The 22,405-nt window shown below is 44.9% G+C and overlaps 1 protein-coding gene across 1 annotated transcript; it reads right to left on the bottom strand.

Moving 5' to 3' along the window:
- Positions 1 to 1,290: 1,290 nt before the first annotated feature.
- On the bottom strand, positions 1,291 to 21,102 carry LOC311338046 (NLR family CARD domain-containing protein 3-like; the record flags this gene model as incomplete). The annotated part of the gene is made up of 7 exons (XM_084488962.1): positions 1,291 to 1,326; positions 1,574 to 1,718; positions 3,055 to 3,243; positions 3,537 to 3,679; positions 18,613 to 19,331; positions 20,532 to 20,816; positions 21,093 to 21,102. The coding sequence occupies 7 exons, from the start codon at positions 21,100 to 21,102 to the stop codon at positions 1,291 to 1,293; spliced, it is 1,527 nt and encodes a 508-aa protein (XP_084345088.1).
- Positions 21,103 to 22,405: the final 1,303 nt, after the last annotated feature.

The following is a 22,405-nucleotide window of genomic DNA, read 5'->3' on the forward strand; positions in this document are numbered from 1 at the left end:
TTACCATACCTAAAATAAAAAAAGCCCCACTGTCCCCACACCAGCCCAGTATGACCTCTAAGCCACCTCCCCCCTCCATCCTGGAGACCAGAGGCCTGGGCTGCTGCCTTGACTGGCCATGTGTTGCAGGGCTGTCTGGATGGGCTGACAGCGGGGCAAATTATGTCATTTATTTACAGTCAAATTATTGGTCTTCGGGTCAGTGATATTAGGATCATACTAGCAAACATTAGCTACGTTATATTGATATGCAAAAGGGGAAAACAGCACAGTCACATATGGAAAAAAGTTAACATTATTAAAGCACACACACAAATTATATATATATATATATATATATATATATATATATATATCGATAAAGATAAAGATTGACTCGATAACACATTTTACACTTCACACTTTCTCAAATGGTGTATCTCTGTGTTTGACCTTACTTGAACATCCAAATCAATAAATCTATATAACCCTCTTCAATTCCATCAATACAACCTTATCAATCAAAGTTTGAGATTAAACCCTAATTTTGTGTATAATTTCAGAATCAGCAAAGCCAGACAGAGAGATCAAAACCAACAGATACTTTATCTAGTCTTTTGATACCACCTTCAACTCAATCTCTACATCAAATCAAATAATTGAAGCATGACACAACTACATCTGCTCATAAATAGGTTGATTGATTATATACTTAAGTAAATGTATATTATATGCTATGCTACACAAAATGTGGTCTGTCACAATGCCCATAATGACAAAATGCAGAACTAGCCAGCGACCACAGACACCAACCTATAGCATTCAGAACCTTCACTACTTAGGACGTCTTCGGAATCAGCAGCTATATTCCCCAGTGAGGCCAAGTTAGGTGCAGCGAATTTGATTCTCTCTCGTGGAGCTGTAGAAGCGCAACTTGTTCACTCCTTCTGTCGGACCTGCAGAAATATAAATATATACAAGAAGGTTAATGAAAGTGGCATAAAATATCTACAGCTCATTTCCCTCATTCACATTCCTAGGTTGACAATAGCATTTACAAGGACTTTTATTTTCCCCAAAATAAAACCTTGAACCTCTCATTGTTTCAAGCTGCTTGTCAATGTTAAAAAGTTGACAGAAAAAAGGTGATTCTTCATGAAGTTCTAATTTGAGAATCCTTTGTGCAGGTAGAACATGCAATCGGGTGCATGCCTTTGCAGAAGGTTAATGTATATTTGGCTTTCTTAGGACCTGTTAATGGCTCTATAGGCTGGACACCTACCTGTGAAACAGATGAAGTTATTATGTTCTTCACAAGAGCGTTGCCTCCATGTGGAAGGTTCCACACTGGACACGCCCCCACAGGGGCTGGAATGGTGTGAGCCTTTGTCCCATTGGGTGAAGTCCATCGGGTCACCGGACATCCAAAACCAGGAGCTTCCTGAAAGGGACCTACCAACATTGAAATAGATTAAATAGATAGCTGGTTTGAAGGAAGAATAATGTGGCCAAATATTTAGCTTTTGTTATTTTTATGGTATTTCACAAGACATAATGATGGACGATGACCAGATGATGATAAGGACTTGATTGCCTGATAGACACTCAGGCCTGGCCAGTACCTGCGCAGGCCCACACAGAGGTGGCTGGTTAGTGAGAAGGGGGTGCGAGCCACCAGCTCATCAATCATCTCCTGGTCTTCTGGGCCCATGAGGCTCAGCAGGTCCCAGTGAGAGTCTCTGCAGGGACGAGGGAGGTGAGGGATATCTACTCTCAGCCCTGTCAGTATCCCTTTATGTATCTTTGAGCAGACTCCTAATCCCTACCTAGCCTGGTGCTACCAGACCATCGTACTTCATTTCATTTGTACAGAAGGTCTGGAACTGCTGTAATTGGCAAACGTTCACTCACTTGGAGGCGGGTGTCTGTTGAAGTTTAAAACTATTGGATCTGCCCAGTGCCACTCTGGATCTGCCATAACCAATCGCAATAGCGTTTGGTCATGACGTATGTCATACGCCGGGACCGGCCGGAAACTACGTTGCACGCATGCGCAGGCTGTGTACACAAACAAAACAAGATGAAGCGTGAAGATGTCTGTCAACGATAGCTGCAGGTTTTGTTCATCTAATTTCAGAGTTCAAGGAACAATTACAAATTCTACATTAATATTCGATAGTAAGGACAGAGATAATGTTTGCAGTCAACTGTCGAGGCTGGGTCTTGTCATTGACAATACGTCGCTACTTCGACGTCATCGTTCTCAGCCACTTCCTCTGTTTGCTGATTGGTCACACAGAAATTTGTTTGGGCAAAATCCCACTAACAAGCCCCAGCCCCAGACTGACTACTGAAGGGAAAATGAAATTTGGGCGGAAGTAGGTGGGCGGGCGGAGCCAGGCTAATCCCTACCCACTATTAAGACATTTAGCAGACACTTTTATTAGACACTTTATTTACACAACACTTTCGGACACTCAAATGTTTTGAAGGGCTATGAGCTATTTTGAACCATACAGAAAATAACTTTCTTTGATACTCTTGAAATATCACAAATACAGAACTGTCAACAGTCCGTTATACACAAGTGTTGCAAAGAGGCCATAGCCAGTGGGAAACAGTGGAAAGAAGAAGTCTGCAATGCTGCTTATGCTCCCTTTGTGTTTATTCAGCAAACAGATAGCAACAAAACATCAATGGAAATAATAACAAACCACCAACCCTGAATATTTATAATATATTTACATTTTATTCTTTTATTGTATATTTGTCTATTTCAAGAATAAAATCCCACATACCACCTGCAGTACCCTTGTGTACCACCAGTGGTATGCTTACTACCTGTAGTGCCCTCGTGTTCCATCTTTCAGGTTGAAAACACTGTATGCAGATGTGCTTTGGTTGATGCTTTTACTCAAAGCGACTTACAGTACTGTTGGTGCCTACATTTGTATAATAGGTAGTGGGAGACAAACCCCTAACCCTGGCGGTGTTAATGCCATGCTTTACCAGTTGAGCTACACAGGACTAGCAGTGTTTGACATTTAACCAATGATCTTTTACCAACAGTGGTACTGGTACACCCATCCCCCGATGATCATGTAATGATGGTCGGGGTTCCTACCTCCGTACACTTTGACCTCACACAACTGCAGGGAGCTTGCTTCATCAGAGGACTTGTAGAAGTTGATAAACCTTCCTTTCATTCCCCAACACTTGACAGTCTGAGTCAAGCACCCTGGGTCATCGTTGATGATGGCACACCTGAGGAAAAGAGACAGAGAGAGAAGATACAGTAGTCTGTTGAAGGTAGGTATCAGAGACCAGAATAAGTTGGTGGGTGTTCAGGTATACTTGAGCAGAGCACTGGTTGTATAATAATATACAACCAGTATAATAAACTGGCAATATAATATTCCATGCTATTTAGTAACTTACACTTTTATCCAAAGACACTTAAAAGCAGGTAGAGGTCATTAGGGATCAAACCCAGAACGTTTTGGCTGGGAGTCGAACAGTATTGAGTGATTTTAGGGGAGGGGACACCAGTGATTCACCTTGGATTGTCGTTGCCGTTGTTCGCCATTGAATTCCCGATGAATATTTCAACGCCGTTCAGCCTCTCCCTAGCGGAATTCCTATTAGTGACCTGGATCTCTGACACCCGGTACACACCAGGCAGCCTCCACCATGGTTGAGCCTGTGAATGTGTATGGTGTAAGTGTATGGGTGCAGCTGTTATGCTCCCACTGAGGGTCACTGTTTCCATCGATGGCGCGTTCAACCTCCGCGCCCTCATATGTTGTAGACTGAATAGCCGTGCCGCTCAACGCCACGTTAATGCGGGATGCAGCTTAATGGAGAGTGAAACCACAGAATACTTTGTAAAGTTGCATCCCAACAACATTGAAAAACTTGATTGGATAAACTTGTCATCTGCCCTTCTCAACACCTGGTGTTGAGAAAATACAATATACTTAATAAAATTAATATTTCAGGTATCATCAGCTAATATGTACAAACATATATCCTGCAACTATTATATATTCTAAAACTATCGATGAAGTAATCAAACTATCCATTGTAGGAATCTTACATACGGCCAAAATCACAAAAATAAATGTGTATCTCAACTGATAAAAGTTATTGCAGGTACATTTTTCTTAAAGCAATATAATCAAGTGGATAATGATAAAGACTGTATTGCTGTGTGGAAAACCTACCAATGAAACTACAGATGAGATGACTGGACCCCATGGTTCTGGAGAAACAACATGCTCAGACAATAAATCATGCTAGCTACTAGGTTTACATTCCTTCATATTAACACACTATTAAAAGTTTAGTTAAATATTATATTAAAGGGATAGTTCAGCATTTCCAAGTGAGCCAGTGTGTTATTTATCATTGGAGACCGTTTTCAACACTTTTCATTCAGTCCTTCTAGTTGCAGAAATCGCTGGTGCTAGGCTAGCGCAAGTCGAGGGGAACTGTTAGCCTGCCAATAAAAACAGTTTTACCCACTGGGCCACAATCATTTTCTTCTCCATGTCGCGCTTCCCAATTCCTTCTCAACCAACCCAACGCAGACAACCCCGGGCAACAATCGCGGGCAACAATCCCCTTTTCCTCCATTTCGTGGTTCAGTATGTACTTAATATTGACGTGGAAGTGGAATAACCAGAGGCGTCTGAGAACCCGACGCAGTCGTTTGAGATTCATAATATAATCTGGAGGCGCAAACAGCTTTTGACCATGATAATATATATTATATTATATAGATATCTAAATATAATATGATATTATTTAGATATAGAGCTCCAGGACTCCCGCCGGAGGATGGTACCGTGGCCGCAAGCTGCTCAGGGCCACACCCCCGCCCTCCACCTTGACTCGCCTCTAAAAACAGCGCGTTTGTGGAGCGCTCATTGTGGGACTGGCTCGTAGTGGCTGTAACTCTGCACCAAGGCTGAATTTCTTGAACGTCTTCAAGTACTGTATTAGGGGCCCACTAATACCTATATTAAAGCATCCATAAAATAGCATGCCATGGGACCTTTAATCTGAGGTGTCCAAAAATGAGGAGTCTAACATCACAGGACAATACAAAAAAATCTTAAAATATGTTTTTCTCTGAGTTGAAAAGGCTACTCACTGGGAGAGATGTCTTGAATGAAGCGTCTGCATCTAAGACTAGCATCAGATAAAATTAGATTTGCATTAAGTCATACAAATGCTCTTGTTTGCAAATACTACTGCTCAAGCACTAACTATGAGGGTGATTAGGGGAGGTTCTATGCAGGAAAGAAACCGTGAGAGACATGAGGTGAATTTAACAAAAACATGGCTCTCTTTATTCCAACAGAACCTGCCTTGGTTTGAGGGACAGGAGAGAACTGGTAAGCAAGGCTGGATGAGCTCAACGGTCGGGCCAGGGTGGAGCCAGTTGCCCGTTAGTTAGTAGTTAGTAGTGCCTTACAGTAACCTTCACTACTAAGCTTCACTAAAGCTACAGAGCTAGCTGGAGCCTGTACGACCGCAGAGGTTGCACTTTGCATCAAATATATTGCAATGTTCAGTTCCTACAATCGATCATTTCCCATTTGGCCAACAAACTTCAGGCCACACATGGGGGACCTGCTAGCTAAAGGAAGGGGCGGGACCACCCAGCTCTATGTGGGAGCCCGTTAGCGTAGCCGCTAGCATCCCAATAGCCTCACAGAGGAGATGTTACACCTTTGCAGGGATTGACTCCCTCTGTATAGGCATAACAGATATGATGCGAGTATTCTTGAGTATTTCTTGTTCAACTAATAAAGTCGAGCACTTAGGGTCGATGTTCACAACTTTTCAGGTCATCAGATGCATCAACAGAAGCACAAGATTTGACAACCAAAAACTGCAGGGTTATTTAAATTCCTGGAGGCAAACTGAGGCAAGTCTGTGAATATACAAATAGGAAGGACTCTGGTAGAGGCAGAAGGGAGAGAGAGCGAGCGAGAGAGCGAGAGGGGGTTGAAGGGAGAGGTAAATATGTGTATATTTGCATTTGGTCGTGGCGTCTTAAACCAGAGTGTGTCACGGCTTGTGCAGGCAGGTGAACCCAAATGCAGAGATCAGACTCAGAGGGTTTAGGTGCAAATTGAAGCTTTACTTACTTCATGTACACAGACAGAAACAAACAAACAATGAACCAACAAACTGGGGAACCTCCAATATATAGAATAAAATAGAATAAATAGATATATGTGAATATGTGAATATAATAAAAAATGAACACAGGTGATAAACATTACACTAATGACACAGGAAATACAGTGAGTGGGGTTAGGGCAGGATTTTGTGTGTGTGTGTGTGTGTGAGAGACATAAATGTGATTAATGACAGCATTACATTTGTGCATGGTTTCTTGGTGTTGATGTATGTGTGGGTGTATGTGTGTCCATTGATTGTGTGTGTGTGATGATTTGAACATCACTGACTATCAGAATTGGATACAATTTGTGCGTGATCGTAGCTGTTCTCAACGTCAGCGCTGATTAGAGGCAGAGATGCTCACTAGTCTTTTATTGCAAGGCCAAGTTAAGTCTCAAGTCTCTTATGGCGGTCATGGTTCATTAACGATACTGATTGTTTAAATCCCTGTAGGCAAACAGTCTGTGAATATACAAATACGAAAGGAGGAAGGGAGACGAAGGGAGTGACAGCGAGAGGAGAGGGAGGTTAATATAAGTATATATATTTGCATTTGGTGGGGGCGTCTTAAAACAGGGACTGTGTCACAGCTTGTGCAGGGAGGTGAAGCAGAACGCAGACATCAGACTCAGAACCGTCGGTGGAAAGAAGCTTTACTTCATGTAAACAGACAGAAACAAACCAACAACAAACAAGAAACCGACAAACTAGGGTAGAAACTAGACAACTTAAATAGACGGAACACAGGTGAACCGAACGACTCTGACAACCCCCCCACCACAGAGGGAGTGCGACCCCATGACCCCAGACTCTAGCCCTATGACGCCGGGTCCTCTGAGCCCTGGGGGCAAGAGACTGAGGCCCAATGCACCACACACACACACACACACACACACACACACACACACACACACACACAGGCACACACACACACACACACACAGGCAGACCCACACACACACACACAGGCACACACACACACACACACACACACACAGGCACACACACAGACAGACAGACAGACAGACAGACTCCTACTACAGCCAGAGAGAGAGGGAGGGAGGGAGGGGAGAGAGAGAGGGATAAAGGGAGAGGTGGGGAGAGAGAGAGAGGGAGGGAGGGAGGGGGGAGAGAGAGGGCGAAGGAGAGAGGATGAGAGCGAGAGGGAGGGAGGGAGCGGAGGTAGAGGGGGGAGAGAGGAAAGGCGGGAGGTGAGGAGGGAGAGAGAGAGAGAGATCTCATGAGACTATCAAAGGACAATTGAAAACCAAACTGGCCGTGGTCTCAGCAGCCTCACCTGGTCTGAGTCTGATTGGACGCTGGGGCTGGGGGAGGAGCACACCTGTTGCCCGTTGACCAATCAGTGGTCAGCAGGTTAACGGACGCTCACTCTGATCCACAGTGGGGTTAGTGTCTCTGTGTCTCCCCCTCCATCTCTCCCTCCCTCCCCCCTCCCTCTCTCTCTCTCCCTCCCTCCCTCCCTTCATCTCTACCTCCCTTCATTTCTCTCTCCCATCCTCTCTCCCTACCTCCCTCAGGAGAGAGGGAGAGAAGGAGAGAGAGTGTAGTCTCCGGTCATAAGTGGGGGCGGGACATTGTAGTGTCTGTGGTGTCTTAGAGGTTCTGGGTTTGATTCCCAATGCAATGTTCCCTCTGTGAGCCCAACCCTCTCCCTGTGATTGGACGACACTGTGGATCAGAGTGAGCGTCCGTAACCTGCTGACCACTGATTGGTCAACGAGCAACAGGTGTTCCGCCTCCCCCAACCCCAGCGTCCAATCAGACTGACTCAGGGACAGGTGAGAGAGTCTCTCTCTCTCTCCCCCTTTCTCTCCATTTTCATTTTGTCTCCCTTTCTCTCTCCCACTTTCTCTCCATTTTCCCTCCCTTTTTCTCTCCCCTTTCTCCATTTTCTCCCCCCTTTTCTCCCTTTCTCTCCCCTTCCCTCCCTCTCGCCCTCCCTCTCGCCCCCCTCACTCTCTCCTTTGCTCCCACCCCCTCCCTTTCTCCCTCCCCCTCCCTCCCCCGTCTCTCCTTCCTTCCTTCCGTCCTTCCTTCCTTCCTTCCTTCCCTCCCCCTCTCTCCCCCTCTCACTCACACACTGTGCCGCCTCCCCCAGCCCCAGCGTCCAATCAGACTCAGACCAGGTGTGCAGCCTCAGCGGTTCATGAGAACCATGAGACTCAATCGAAAGACGACTGAACTCTAAACCCAGTGGTGTGATCCACTACCCCAAACAGACCCCACACACACTACTACTAAAACACATTATTTAAATACACATTTCTGTCCTTTGCACAGCATTTTGGCGCTACAATCAACCGTGGCTGGTACCTCTACCACTTCCACTACTTATTTTGACTTGTTTTTACTTTTACTTCTCTTTATTGACTTTATCTTGTGTTGTTGCTGCTATGTGGCTGTTGAGGGACCAGGCCTAATATTTTACTTGTGTGTACTTGTACAATAAGAAGTGATAAAAGTAACTCTGATTCTATTCTATACTGATTCGACATCATTTCTATTTAGTTTATTCATTACTTCTTGTTTGCAAATTACGTCAGAAAATGAAATTTTTTACACAGAAATAGAAGCAGCTTCCCCATGGTGTGTAGAAAGAGGGTTATTGAAGCAGTGTTGCTATCAGCACTGGACTATAGGGATGTAGTTTATAAGCATGCGTCTGCTTCTACCCTAAAACCTTTGGATCAGTCCGTCATTCAGCTCTCAGATTCATTGCAGGCGACTGCTTTCCAACCCATCACTGCACCTTATGTGAAAAGGTCGGTTGGCCTTCTCTTTGAACGGACGCTGTGTTGGGAGAATCGAACCCAGAACCCAGAGGGAGAGAGGGAGGGAGAGGGAGGGAGAGAGATGGAGAACAGAGGGAGGGGGAGGGGGAGGAGGAGGGAGTGAGTGAGAGTGAGAGAGAGAGAGGAAGAGACACACTCACACTGTGGATCAGAGTGAGCGGACGTGAGGCTGGTTCAACCTGATCAACGAGCAACAGGTTTGCCGCCTCCCCCAGCCCCAGTTTGGTCTGGTGAGAACCACGAGATGAGACCATTGGAATCAAACCTGCTTTCCTCTCCCTCCCACCCTCTCTCACTCTCACTCTCGCCCTCCCTCCCTCCTTCCCTTCATCCCTCTCTCCCTCTCCCTCCCTTCATCTCTCCCCCTTTCCCCTCCCTCTCTCTTTCCTTCCATTCATTGGGGGGAGGGGCCATTACAAACCATTTTTTTAAAAACCTGCCTCTTCCTGTGTTTGAGTGACATCCCAAGTGGGCGTGTCCTCCTAGATGTACGCTGGATAGGTCAGTCCACCAGCCTACCCGGTGGACCGTAGCAAACCATGCTCATCTGTCCGTCACACAGCTAGGGGGACACGCCCACTTGTGAGAGAGAGAGAGAGAGAGAGAGAGAGAGAGAGAGAGGGGGAGAGAGAGAGAGTGGGAGAGAGAGAGAGATGAGAGTGAAAGAGAGAGAGAGAGAGAGAGACATAGAGAGAGATAGAGACAAGGAGAGAGAGAGACAAGAGGAGAGAGACAAGAAGAGAGACAAGAGGAGAAAGAGAGAGAGAGAGGGGAGAGAGACAAAAGGCGAGAGAGAGAGAGAGGGAAGGAGAGAGAGAGACAGACAGAGAGAGAGAGACAGAGAGAGAGCTCACCTCGTAGGCGGGAATCCTGTTGGACACCAGCAGCACTGGGACGGGGAGGAGGTCAGCTCTCCCTCTCTCCTGCTCCATCTGGGGGGGAGGGAGGGAGATGAGAGAGAGAGAGACAGAGAGAGGGAGAGGGAGAGATACAAGAGGGACGAAGAGAGAGAGAGAGAGAGAGAGAGAGACATAGGCAGACAGAGACAGAGACCAAACCAGTCACTCCACACCGAGATCTCAACCTCCAGCCTCAGCCCTCCCTCCGTCACGGCGGCTCTTCCGGTGCCCGGCGAGGAGACCCGGCCGTCCCCTTCCCCTCTCCGTGTCTCTGCCCGACCCCCGGCGACCACACCCTCTCCCGCTGAGCTCCAGGACGGCCAGGGGCCACCGCTCCCCGTCTCCCCAAGGATGGGCCACCGTGGCTGGGCCGCGGAGGGCAGGCAGCTGCCCCGGGCCCGCCGTTTGATTTTTCTCTCCCTTTCTATCTCGTCCTTTCTCCCTCCTCTTTCTCTCCAATTAAATGTTGTCTCCCTTTCCATCTCCCCCTTTATCTCCCCCTTTCTCCCCCCTAACTAAGCCCCTCCCTCCCTCCAGGCTCCTCCCTCCCTCCAGGCCCCTCCCTCCCTCCAGGCCCCATGTGTTCATTGCATTGCATTCTTTAAAGTTCAGAGAGGAGACGGGTGTGTGTGTGTGTGTGTGTGTGTGTGTGTGTGTGTGTGTGTGTGTGTGTGTGTGTGTGTGTGTGAGAGAAAGTGTGAGTAAGTGCGTGAGTGAGAGGAAAAAGAAAAAGGAAGAGAGTGAGTGTGTGTGTGTGTGTGCGTCTACAGACCAGAGGCAGCGATTGGTGAAGAGATGTCCACCCCTCCTCCTTGGTCACTTGGTACGACCCAGCCACACACTTTCTCCCAGAAGTCCCTGGTGTCGAGGAACAGCACGCTGCACTCTGATAGGCTGACCCCTGGAAGGTCAAAGGTCAAAAGGTAAAAGTGAGGGAGATGGAGAGAAAGGGAGAGAGAGAGAGAGAGAGAGAGAGAGAGAGAGAGAGAGAGAGAGAGAGAGAGAGAGAGAGAGAGAGAGAGAGAGAGAGAGAGAGAGAGAGAGAGAGAGAGGAAGGGTTCTCACGAGACTTGAAAACCAACCTGGGGCTGGGGGAGGCGGCACACCTGTTTCTCGTTGACCAATCAGTGGTCAGCAGGTTAACGGACGCTCACTCTGATCCACAGTGTCGTCCAATCACAGGGAGAGGGTTGGGCTCACAGAGGGAACGTTGCGTTGGGAATCGAACCCAGAACCTCTGAGACACTAGGGGAGAGAGAGAGAGAGAGAGAGAGAGAGAGAGAGAGAGAGAGAGAGAGAGAGGGGGGGGATAGGGGGAGGGAGGGAGGGAGGGAGGGGGGGGGATAGGGGGAGGGGAGGGGGGGGGGAGAGGAGGAAGGAGGGAGGGTTGGCAAGAGAGACAGTGGGAGGGAGAGAGAGAAAGGGAGCGAGTGAGTGAGGGAAAGAGGGAGGGAGGGGTAGAGAGAGAAACCAAACTGGGTGTGGTCTCAGCAGCCTGACCTGCTCTGAGTCTGATTGGACGCTGGGGCTGGGGGAGGCGGCACACCTGTTGCTCGTTGACCAATCAGTGGTCAGCAGGTTAACGGACGCTGACTCTGATCCACAGTGTCGTCCAATCACAGGGAGATGGGGGGAGAGGGAGACAGGGGGGAGAGAGGGAGACGGGGAGAGAGAGAGAGAGAGAGAGAGAGAGAGAGAGAGAGAGAGAGAGAGAGAGAGAGAGAGAGAGAGAGAGAGAGACCGAGTGTGTGTCCGGCCGTCTGTGGTTTCTTTCTACAACGGACACAGAGACACTGAGGCACCGCCCCCCCCCTAACCAAAACCCAGGGAGGAGGTCCCAGGATAATATAGGAAAAACATTTGTTGTTTTAGTTATAATTTCTTATTAACAAATTATTATTCTTAAGGCACTTATGTAAGCATTATTTACTAATAAAAGGAGAATGATGATGAGCTGAACACACAAGAACATTCAGTTGGATCCACTGAGTTGTTTATTAAAATTATTCTTCATTAACAAATGCAACAGAAATAATAGTCCCTTATATGTACACAATAAAAACAAGGACTGAAACAATAGAAGCTGCAGACTTTACTAATCATAAACAGGTGTGCACATATCTTTAATAACTGAACATGTTCTGCTGCCGTTTGGTTCCCAACAGAGCACGAGGAATCAATATTCAGTTTAAAGTCATTTACAACATGCAACATTATCCCACAGACCTCTTGGTTATTATGAATGAAATATAAAATCTGCAAAAAAATAAAAAAAAATCAAATCAAAAAAATATACGTTCTAGAAAAAATAGCAAATACAACTTTAAAAAGTCTGCAAAAAAAACATGTGGTCCATATGTAATGTATATACATTTTTAATGTTGTCATTTCTTTTTGTAGCCTTCATATCTTTTTTTTACTTTTTTATTTTTCTATTTTTATTTTTGTTTGACATAACGTCAAACAAGTGATTGTCTGTTGTCTATATTTTATGTTTGGACCCCAGGAAGACTAGCTCTCACTCCGGTGTGTTGCTAATGGGGATCCTAATGAATCTAATCTAATCTAAATCATCCTTGTTAGGATTATGACAAAAATGATGATCCCTGAAGAATAAAAAATGTTAATGTCTGAAAATGGACAAATATTGTAGCATAAAAAAACATGTGATTTACCATCAATAGGTATTTAACATACATTTCAAATTAAAAATTAAATCTTAATAAAACCTGCTTAGCTAACCCTATGGAAGATCTTAAAAGTCTCTTCCTTTCATGGTTTACCATCATCAACTTTTAGGAAGCCCCATTAAAAGGAGGGGGAGACAGGGGGGGAGGAGGGGGGGAGAGGGAGACGAGGGGGAAGGGAAGACGGGGGGAGGAGAGGGAGACGGGGAGGAGGAAGGGGAGAAGAGGGGGAGGGGAGAGGGAGACGAGGGGGGAGGACGGGGAGAGGAAGACGGGGGGGACGGAGGGAGAGGGAGACGAGAGAGAAAGAGAGCGAGAGGGATAGAGAGGGAGAAAAAGAGACAGACAGTGGCGTGGGAAGTAGGGGTGCAGCAGGTGCTGCAGCACCCCCTGGTGGCGGAGCTTCAATTTTTTTTTAAAAATAGATTATAAATATCTTCGGTTCCAGGACATTTTGTATGTCACGTTTGGGGAACGGGGCGAAGAGAGGGATTATAATCTTAACTATCCTCACTGTTCATTGACCTGTCAGATTTGTGTGGACGCGATAGTAATCAGCCTAAAGCCGCGCTCACACCAAAAGCGACGGGGCGGCGCGACTCCGTACAAAGTCAACGTATAGACGCGCTCCAGGTGACAGGCGCCTGGAACACGTCCGTTAAGCCCACAAACCTTACGTGGACCGTAAACCCCCCACCTCCCCCCGCCAACAACTTGTTTTGTGTGTTTGTGTGTGTGTGTGTGTGTGTGTATGTATGTGTGCATGTGTGTGTGCGTGTGTGTGTGTGCGCCCCCCCCGTCCGTCCGTCTGTTTTCTTTCTACAACCGACACAGAGACACTGATCCCCCCCCCCCCCACGCCCACCCTACCTTAAACCCAGGGAGGAGGTCCTCCTGGGTGAAGGTGGACCTGAAGGTGTGGATGTGTGTCAGTGTGTCTGAGGACCCTCCTACACCTGGGGACACTCTGTAGAAGGACAGAGTGCCAGCAGGCCGGTCCAGATACACTCCTACTCTGTGAGAGTCAGCGGGGGGGAGACATATGTCTGTCTGTCTACCGTTGTACCAGGCAGAGTAATGACCATCAAGACATTCAAGACTCCAGGACTTGTTCATTCCAAGCCTCCTGTCACCACCCCGTCCTCTCCTTGTGATTCCTCTGTATGTCACTCCTATACCAACCTCTCCTTCCCTCTCTACCTCCCAGTAACAGCGGCCAGTCAGAGCCTCTCTACACAACACCTGGTAATAGTAGTCAAATCTATCTGGGTGATCCGGATACGACTGGTCCTCTCTAACCCGCGTCACCTTTCTGTTGTCCTCAGACAGAGAGAGTCCTCTGTAGGCTGTGTTTGGGTCCAGTGTGAGTTCACAGGCATCTGACGGGAGAACAAGACATGATATTATTTATAATTCCCGAGATATTCCAGGTTATTCACCCCAAATTCTTTTCCATTGGAAAATTCAAAAAACGCTCATGCTTCATCCTCTTCAACACTTCAACAACTTAAGACATCATAACTTGGTCAAAATGACCATCATTACCGTTTACCATCGTTCAAACAATTAAACAAATCTACACATTTGTATCTTCAATATTTTTTCAGAATCACAGTTTTAGTTTCATTCCGGATTCGTTTTCAGTTGGTCTCGCTCTAGCCTTCTGACTCAGCTGTTGCTCGTTGAGCAATCAGTGGAGATCACACCACTCTGGAGGAGCCTGGTTAAAGTCACGTGGTGGAGGGTAGTGTGGTCTTTAGGCTGTTTCTCAATTTGCGTTCTCGTCTGTACTGTGTACTTGCGTTCTCGTGAAACGTGAAATCAGTCGTAGCCCAAGTACTGTTCCAATTCCAAGTACGCAAGTATGCGAATACAGTCGTAAAACCCGGAAGTGTTCTCGATGTGTTCTCGATGAGGCCGTTCCACCGAGGATGCATCGGAGGTGACTTGTGTGGACTTGGGACCGTTAAATATCCCAGGATGCATTTCGCATTCCCATGTTTTAAAATATTAGTATGTAAGCTATAATAATAGGCTATATATAGGAACATTATACATATATAACAAAAATGTAGGCCTATTCATTCAAAATATTGACATACTATTTTAAAATTAAAGAGGCTGGGGTTTTGTTTTGTATAATTAGTTTGTATTGTATACGTCGCTGATAGAGGAAACCCATCGCAACGACAACGAAAATCCCAGTCGGATCCATCAGATCGTGTGTGTGTGTTTCTATTCTAATCTGTGTAATTTCTCGCTCATTCATAATTATTATATCAATAGCCTAATCTCCAACTACATAGGCAGTTAGGCACACGCATCTGTACCCTACATATAAAAAGTTGTGTGTATATAAATACACACGACAAGCATATCTTTTCATTCATATTCATTCAAAATATTAACATACTATTTTAAAATGAAAGAGGCTGGGGTTTAGTTTTATATAATTTGTTTATATTGTTCAGTAGTATATGCCTACATGAGGTCGTAAAGCAGTAAAGCACAGAGCTGAGGTGGTGACGTCATCGAGTCCGCTGCTGTTCCAATTGCAGGTGAGTACTCATGTCCTCAGAAGTCTGTACTTGGAAGTCCGGACTTGCCAAGTATGTACTTCCAAGTCTGCGAGTCTGTAGTTTGCGTACTTGGTATTGAGAAACGGCCTCGCTCTCTCCCTCATGGACTGGCAACAATGGACTACAATAGTGGACTACAATAATGGATGTTAGCGCTGGCATTAGCGCTGATGTTAGTGCTGACGTTAGCGTTAGCTGTGACTTTAGCATTGACATTAGCGTTGACATTAGCATTAGCGCTTATGTTAGCGTTGATGTTAGTGCTAGCACTGACGTTAGCGTTGATGTTAGCGTTACTGCTGACGTAAGCATTGACATTAGCATTAGCGTTGACGTTTAGCGCTGAAGTTAGCATTGACGTTAGCGTCGACATTAGCGTTGACGTTAGTGTTGACTTTAGCTCTGACTTTAGCGTCGACTTTAGCTGTGCTGTAGTAGTGATACTTCAAAACCGTTCAACTCATTCACTCAGGCTGGAGATGAACTGATGAACCATAGTGTTGTGATGAATCAAACTAAACAGACACTTACACTTGTTTAGAGCTGGTTTCAGCCTCCACACTCCACCGTGCTCCACACTGGGGGGGGGAACAAAGTGAGAGCAGCTTGCTGAAACATTCACCTTCATCTGCTGTCTCATCACTCTCTACACAACATGAGTTACAGCTGCCTTTTCAAACCGCTTCATCTAGCAGCAGCTTGAACCCTTTTAGGAGACTTTGTCCCTGAGTGGGACAAAGCTGTCCTCTCCATACCTGAGGGTGTCCATTCTCCAGCGTGGATCCTCCAGTCCAGCAGAGAGCAGCGCAGCTCCTGAGTCTCCTGGGTGATTGTAGCTCAGGTCCAGCTCTCTCAGATGGGAGGGGATGGAGCTCAGAGCTGAGGCCAGAGAAGCACAGCCTTCCTGGCCACACACACACACACACACACACACACACACACACACACACACACACACACACACACACACACACACACACACACACACCATTTATTCTATCTGGTTGAGAGCAGTTCATACCAAGTAACCACATTTATAAAGTGTATTCATTCAATATGGAGGACAAGTAAAAGCTTTATTGATACTTTGGACTTGAAACAAATGCTTCTTTCTCAAAAGCTACAACTCATTGAGATATTGTTCGGTTAGAGTCAGGAGAAGTCTGCTGTGTTTGGTACGCTAAGACCATTTCTTCGCAAGTTCTAACATTCTGTAAAACCAGGGAGGGTTTTGTCAGCATGGAAAAGAGCAACAGAAATCCATCATGCAGGAGCAGCACTTACTGGAGTCTAGAATAACCAGTTTGAAGAAGAGGCTGACCTGAGAGTTTCCAGTGTACAGTGTGGACTTCCCAGTCCAGCAGAGAGCAGCTTCACTCCTGAATCCTGCAGATCATTGGTACTCAGGTCCAGCTCTCTCAGACTAGAGGAGTTGGAGCTGAGAACTGAGGCCAGAGCTTCACAGCATCTCTCTGACAGATCACAGCCATTCAGCCTTCACACAAAATAAACAGAACATGTTAGGAACTGTGATTAAAATAACTTAAATTGTTAAGTTATTCCATAATGAAGGAATGTAATTAGTTTAACAAAAAATGCTAAATAATTAGATGTATAAATGTTGATTATTTATTAAATGTAAAATGTAAAATAGTTGTTTAGTGGAGATTGAAAATGTTTTTTAGAGGAAAACTACTTCTATATTCTATTGTTCTGAATATGCTCTTATGTGTACTGTAATCCATTATACGTTCATAGGACACAGAGATGTTTTGTATATTATTATATAACTTAACTTCATTCTGTTATGAGTAGAATAGTAATACATGTTGTTATGAACCTACAGAGATATTTTGCATATTGTTTTAACCATATATTCCAGTTTAATGTATATTGTGTAGTGTGTATTGTAACTTAACTTAACTTCATTCTGTTATGAGTAGAATAGTAATACATGTTGTTATGAACCTACAGAGATATTTTGCATATTGTTTTAACCATATATTCCAGTTTAATGTATATTGTGTAGTGTGTATTGTAACTTAACTTAACTTCATTCTGTTATGAGTAGAATAGTAATACATGTTGTTATGAACCTACAGAGATATTTTGCATATTGTTTTAACCATATATTCCAGTTTAATGTATATTGTGTAGTGTGTATTGTAACTTAACTTAACTTCATTCTGTTATGAGTAGAATAGTAATACATGTTGTTATGAACCTACAGAGATATTTTGCATATTGTTTTAACCATATATTCCAGTTTAATGTATATTGTGTAGTGTGTATTGTAACTTAACTTAACTTCATTCTGTTATGAGTAGAATAGTAATACATGTTGTTATGAACCTAAAGAGATATTTTGCATATTGTTTTAACCATATATTCCAGTTTAATGTATATTGTGTAGTGTGTATTGTAATACATGTTATTAGTAAACCTACAGAGATGTTTTAGAGGCTTTGACCACTGGCAGCAGCCTCAGAAGACCCTCCTCTGAAGCAGAGTAGAGAGATTCTCCGGAGAGACTTCCTGATGTGAGGTACTTTTGGATCTCCTCCACTAGAGAACGGTCGTTCAGCTCATTCAGACAGTGGAACAGGTTGATGCTTCTCTCTGGAGAGAGATCTCCATTTAACTTATTCTTGATGTAGGACACTGTTTTCTCATGTGTGCATGAGCTACTTCCTGTCTTTCCCAGCAGACCTTGTAGAAGATTCTGATTGGTCTCCAGAGAGAGGCCCAGGAGGAAACGGAGGAACAAGTCCAGGTGTCTGTTCTTACTTTGTAAGGCCTTGTCCACAGCACTCTGGTAAAGTTTGAGCTTTCTTTTTGTTGTTTTTTGGTTTCTCACAAGAATAGACCAGAGCGATTGCAGTTGTCCTAAAAGCAGATTGACACCAGTCTCGATGAAGGACAGAAAGACATAAAGGGCAGCCAGAAACTCCTGGATGCTCAGATGGACAAAGGAGAACACCTTGTCTTGGTAAAGCCCACATTCCTTTTTAAAGATCTGGGTGAACACTCCTGAGTACACTGAGGCTGCTCTGATATCGATGTCACACTCTGCCAGGTCGGCCTCGTAGAAGATCAGGTTGCCTTTCTCCAGCTGGTTAAAAGCCAGTTTTCCAAGAGAAACAATGATCTCCCTGCTCTCTGAACTCCAGTGTGGATCCGTTTCAGCTCTCCCATGGTACTTCCTGTCCCTCTTTATGGACTGAAGCCTCAGAAAGTAGATGTACATCTGAGTCACGGTCTTGGGCTTCTCTTCTATCTGGGATTTTTTGAAGATGTCCTCCAGAACTGTAGCAGTGATCCAACAGAAGACTGGGATGTGACACATGATGTGGAGGCTTCTTGATTTCTTCACGTGGGAGATGATTGTGCTGGCCAGCATCTCCTCTTTGAATCTCTTCCTGAAGTACTCCTCCTTCTGTGGGTCGGTGAACCCTCTCACCTCTGTAACCATGTCAACAAACTCAGCAGGGATCTGATTGGCTGCCGCAGGGCGTGTGGTTATCCAGATGCTAGCAGAGAGAAGCAGGTCACCCCTGATGAGGTTTGTCAGCAACACGTCCACTGAGGTCGGCTTTGTGACATCTGTCCATGTCTGGTTGTTCTGGAAGTCCAGAGGAAGTCGGCACTCATCCAGACCATCCAAGATGAAGACAACTTGGAACCGGTCAAATTTGAAGATTCCTGCTTCTTTGGTCTCAATAAAGAAGTGATGAAGAAGTTCCACCAAGCTAAACTCTTGCCCTTCCAGTAAATTCAGCTCTCTGAAAGTCAAGAGAAATGTGAAGTGTATGTCGTGGTTGGCTTCGCCTTCAGCCCAGTCCAGAGTGAACTTTTGTGTTAAGATGGTTTTACCAATACCGGCCACTCCAGTTGTCATTATTGTTCTGATTGGTTGATCTTGTCCAGGTAAGGGTTTAAAGATATCTTCACATTTGATTGGTGTTTCCTCCTTGGCCGGTCTCCTGGAAGCTGTTTCAATCAGTCTGACCTCATGTTCCTTGTTGACATCTCCACTGTCTCTCTCTGTGATGAAGAGCTCTGTGTAGAAGTCATCCAGACCTGTTGGCTGTCCTGCTTTAGCAATTCCCTCAACCACACGCCTGAACTTCTTCTTCAAATGAGACTTGAATTTATGTTGGCATTCGACAGCAGCAGATCCTAAATGAGAAAACAACAGAAGACATCAGATAGTGGATGGTGAAATCAGTGCAAACATGGCAATATTTCCTCTTAAATTATCAACTCTGTGATATTTGGAGGCTTTATAACTTTGGTCGAAAAAGCTGGTCATAACAAGGACTACGCGTTACAGATTCAAAATGTTCAGGATTATTAAAGTGTAAATCTGGCGAAAATTTTACCCAGGGTCTATTTCTGCATGAAAACAGATCAAATGAGCCGTTTAGGTAATTTTTCCATTGATCAACCAGTATATAGCTTGCCAAGAGCAACACTAAGAGCCCAAATGGCTAACAGTGCATTGGCTAGGGGCGGTGCGCCGAACGCTTCCAATCTGATTTCAAACAAACAAAGTTACACTGAAGTCTTTATCTTTCAAACTTTGGTTTTCTCGACCTCTCTTAGTTTGTCAACGTGCTTTATCCATGACCTTGAGAAGTTTTACTCAGACTAATGATGGAGTCATGATATATCACCGCTGAGCGCTGAGAACAGTCACAGACAGAGAGATCCTCTTCTTACCTCTTGTGGCGGCCATGTTACCCAGAGTAGTCTTAGAGGTAGAACCCCCCTCCTCTCTCTCCTCATCCATAGCAGACTGGAGACCTGGACACAAACACAACTCCATATTGTTTCTATGGATTGTATTTTAGTAGCGAACGTGACATTTCTATAGTGAAGACGTCCAATCCTTCTCCTGTCTGATATACTTACACACTCTGTTACTATCTTTGTTCAGATCACATAAACACTTGATATGTCTAGATCACATACACACTCTTTCACTATCTATGTCTAGATCTAAACACTCTATTATACCTAAGTCTAGATCTACATGTTCATGTTCATTTAATTGGGAACTGGGGTGGGGGACACGCGAGGTGTCAAAGTTTGAAATAAAACCAATGCAGTGAATACAATGTTGTGACGTAAGTATTTAAAAAACACTGCTGCTGTGCTGTTTGGGTATTATATTTAAATTATAATTATTTAACACTTCGACAAAGTAGGGAGAATGGCTTTGGATATGCAGTCTAAACAAATGTCCTGAAACGACAATAATTAATGGTTGGATCCCAGGAGATGAAAGGATAAAGAAGCCTCTGGTTCGTGTTAGGCCCTTGTCAGAATAAAGTGGGCAGGGCTTATTGAGAAAACCCATTCCTAGTTAGAACTCACCCACACGATCAGCAGGGCTGGGAGGGAGGATCAGACCCAGGTTGATGTATAGTGGCTTGTCCCTCTCCAACATATAATCAATCATCGCCTGACTTGCACTCTCTCCTTTCCCGATCACCATGTCGATCAGACACCGAGCCTGGTCCGCTCTGATCGTCTGGCCCTCCAACACAGTGTCCTTGTTGTCGGTACTCAACACTTTCTCCTCCCAAAGGTCATCCAGCAGACCTTTCAAAGTTGCTTTTCCGACATTCGCCACAAATCCTTTACGGATCCTTTCTAGGTCTGAAACAGAATGCAAAAGGCAATATTACATTTACCATGTTGTGGTCAATATCAATTTGTCTTCGGCATGTTTTAAAATCAAATAGCCAAATGAACGACTCCGTTGGTGGTGATTGTGTAGGCCAGTGGTTCTAAAAGTGGGGTACACGGTGCATTGCCGGGGGTTCGTGAAGAGTTTGCTACAAAATATGTAAAAAATAAAAAAATGTAAAAGATTTTTTTTGCGCGCACACACTGGAGAACTGCGCAAAATCAGCTGACCGCAACGTCCGTTACTGTGAGACATCCTGTCGCTCCGACCCCCGACCCCGACCACAACCAAACACTCTCTACCTCCCCCCCCCCAAAGCCTTAAGGAGGAATCCACACATAATGGGAACATAACATGAAGCCTGATTCCAAACAAACTCAGGTGTTACAAGTTAGAATAAAGTCTTTATCTTTTAAACTTCAGCTTTCTCAACCTCTTTTAGTTTGTTAACATGTTTTATCCACGACCTTGAGAAGTTTTACTCAGACTAATGATAGAGTCATGATATATCACTGCTGAGCACTAAGAACAGTCACAGACAGTGAGAGATCTTCTTCTTACCTCTTGTGGCGGCCATGTTCCCCAGACAGAGTGGTTTTAGAGGTAGGACCCCCCTCCTTTCTCTCCTCATTCATAGAAGACTGGAGACCTGGACACAAACACAACTACATATTTTTTCTGTGGATTATATTTGAGTAGCGAACGCGACATTTCTGCAGTGAAGACGTCCTATCCTTCTCCTGTCTGATATACTTATACACTTTATTACTACTACTTTGTTTAGATCACATAAACACTCAGGGCCCTAGTTAGACAGTCTAAAACGCAGACTTCAAGGCGCAAAGTCAAAGTACTTTGTGGGCAGTTCTACGGCGCTGTTGCTATTATGACGGCGAGATAAACAAGCTTTGCGCCTGGTGCAAATCTAAAAAGGTTGGGCTGAAACCTGTAGGTGTGTTTTGGGTGTAATGTGCAATAAATCAATGAGATTTCCACCTGCCATCCCCTTTAAGACCCAGCGCATTTGACATGGCGAGTTAATATTTTGACAGCGCGTTTGCAGTCTCCGCTGAGACAGATGCATGACCACATGAATTTCAAACTTCAAATGGCTCAGTTTATGGCCAAATAATAGTCATAATTCACACATGGAATAGCGTTTTCTTCTCCAACTTCAGGAACACTGATTCGCCATGTAAATTGCGGCAAAGGCAACTTAACACATATATGCGGACGCGGCCTTCGATGGCCACAACTGTGGGTCTATTTAATGATATGCGCCAATACATTAACAAACATAGTTTGTTACCAGTATTATATACATTATCGTTATCGACTTGTGTTCATAATATGCATGTGTCCCCCTGTTAATATACATCGCCATGGACTGTACTATGCGTTACGTGCTTAGTTTGCGTGTGTTTAAACAGATGGGCGCGCCAAGCATCACCCGCATTCATTCATTCTTTTAAACACTCACTCGCGGTAAAACTATGTTTTCTCACGATCAAATACTCATCAATCCTAAAATTTATGGGCTTGTAAATGATGTCTGTGT

The sequence above is a fragment of the Micromesistius poutassou genome (assembly GCF_964030765.1).
Source record: "Micromesistius poutassou genome assembly, contig: SUPER_1_unloc_1, whole genome shotgun sequence".
Classification (NCBI taxonomy): Eukaryota; Metazoa; Chordata; class Actinopteri; order Gadiformes; family Gadidae; genus Micromesistius; species Micromesistius poutassou.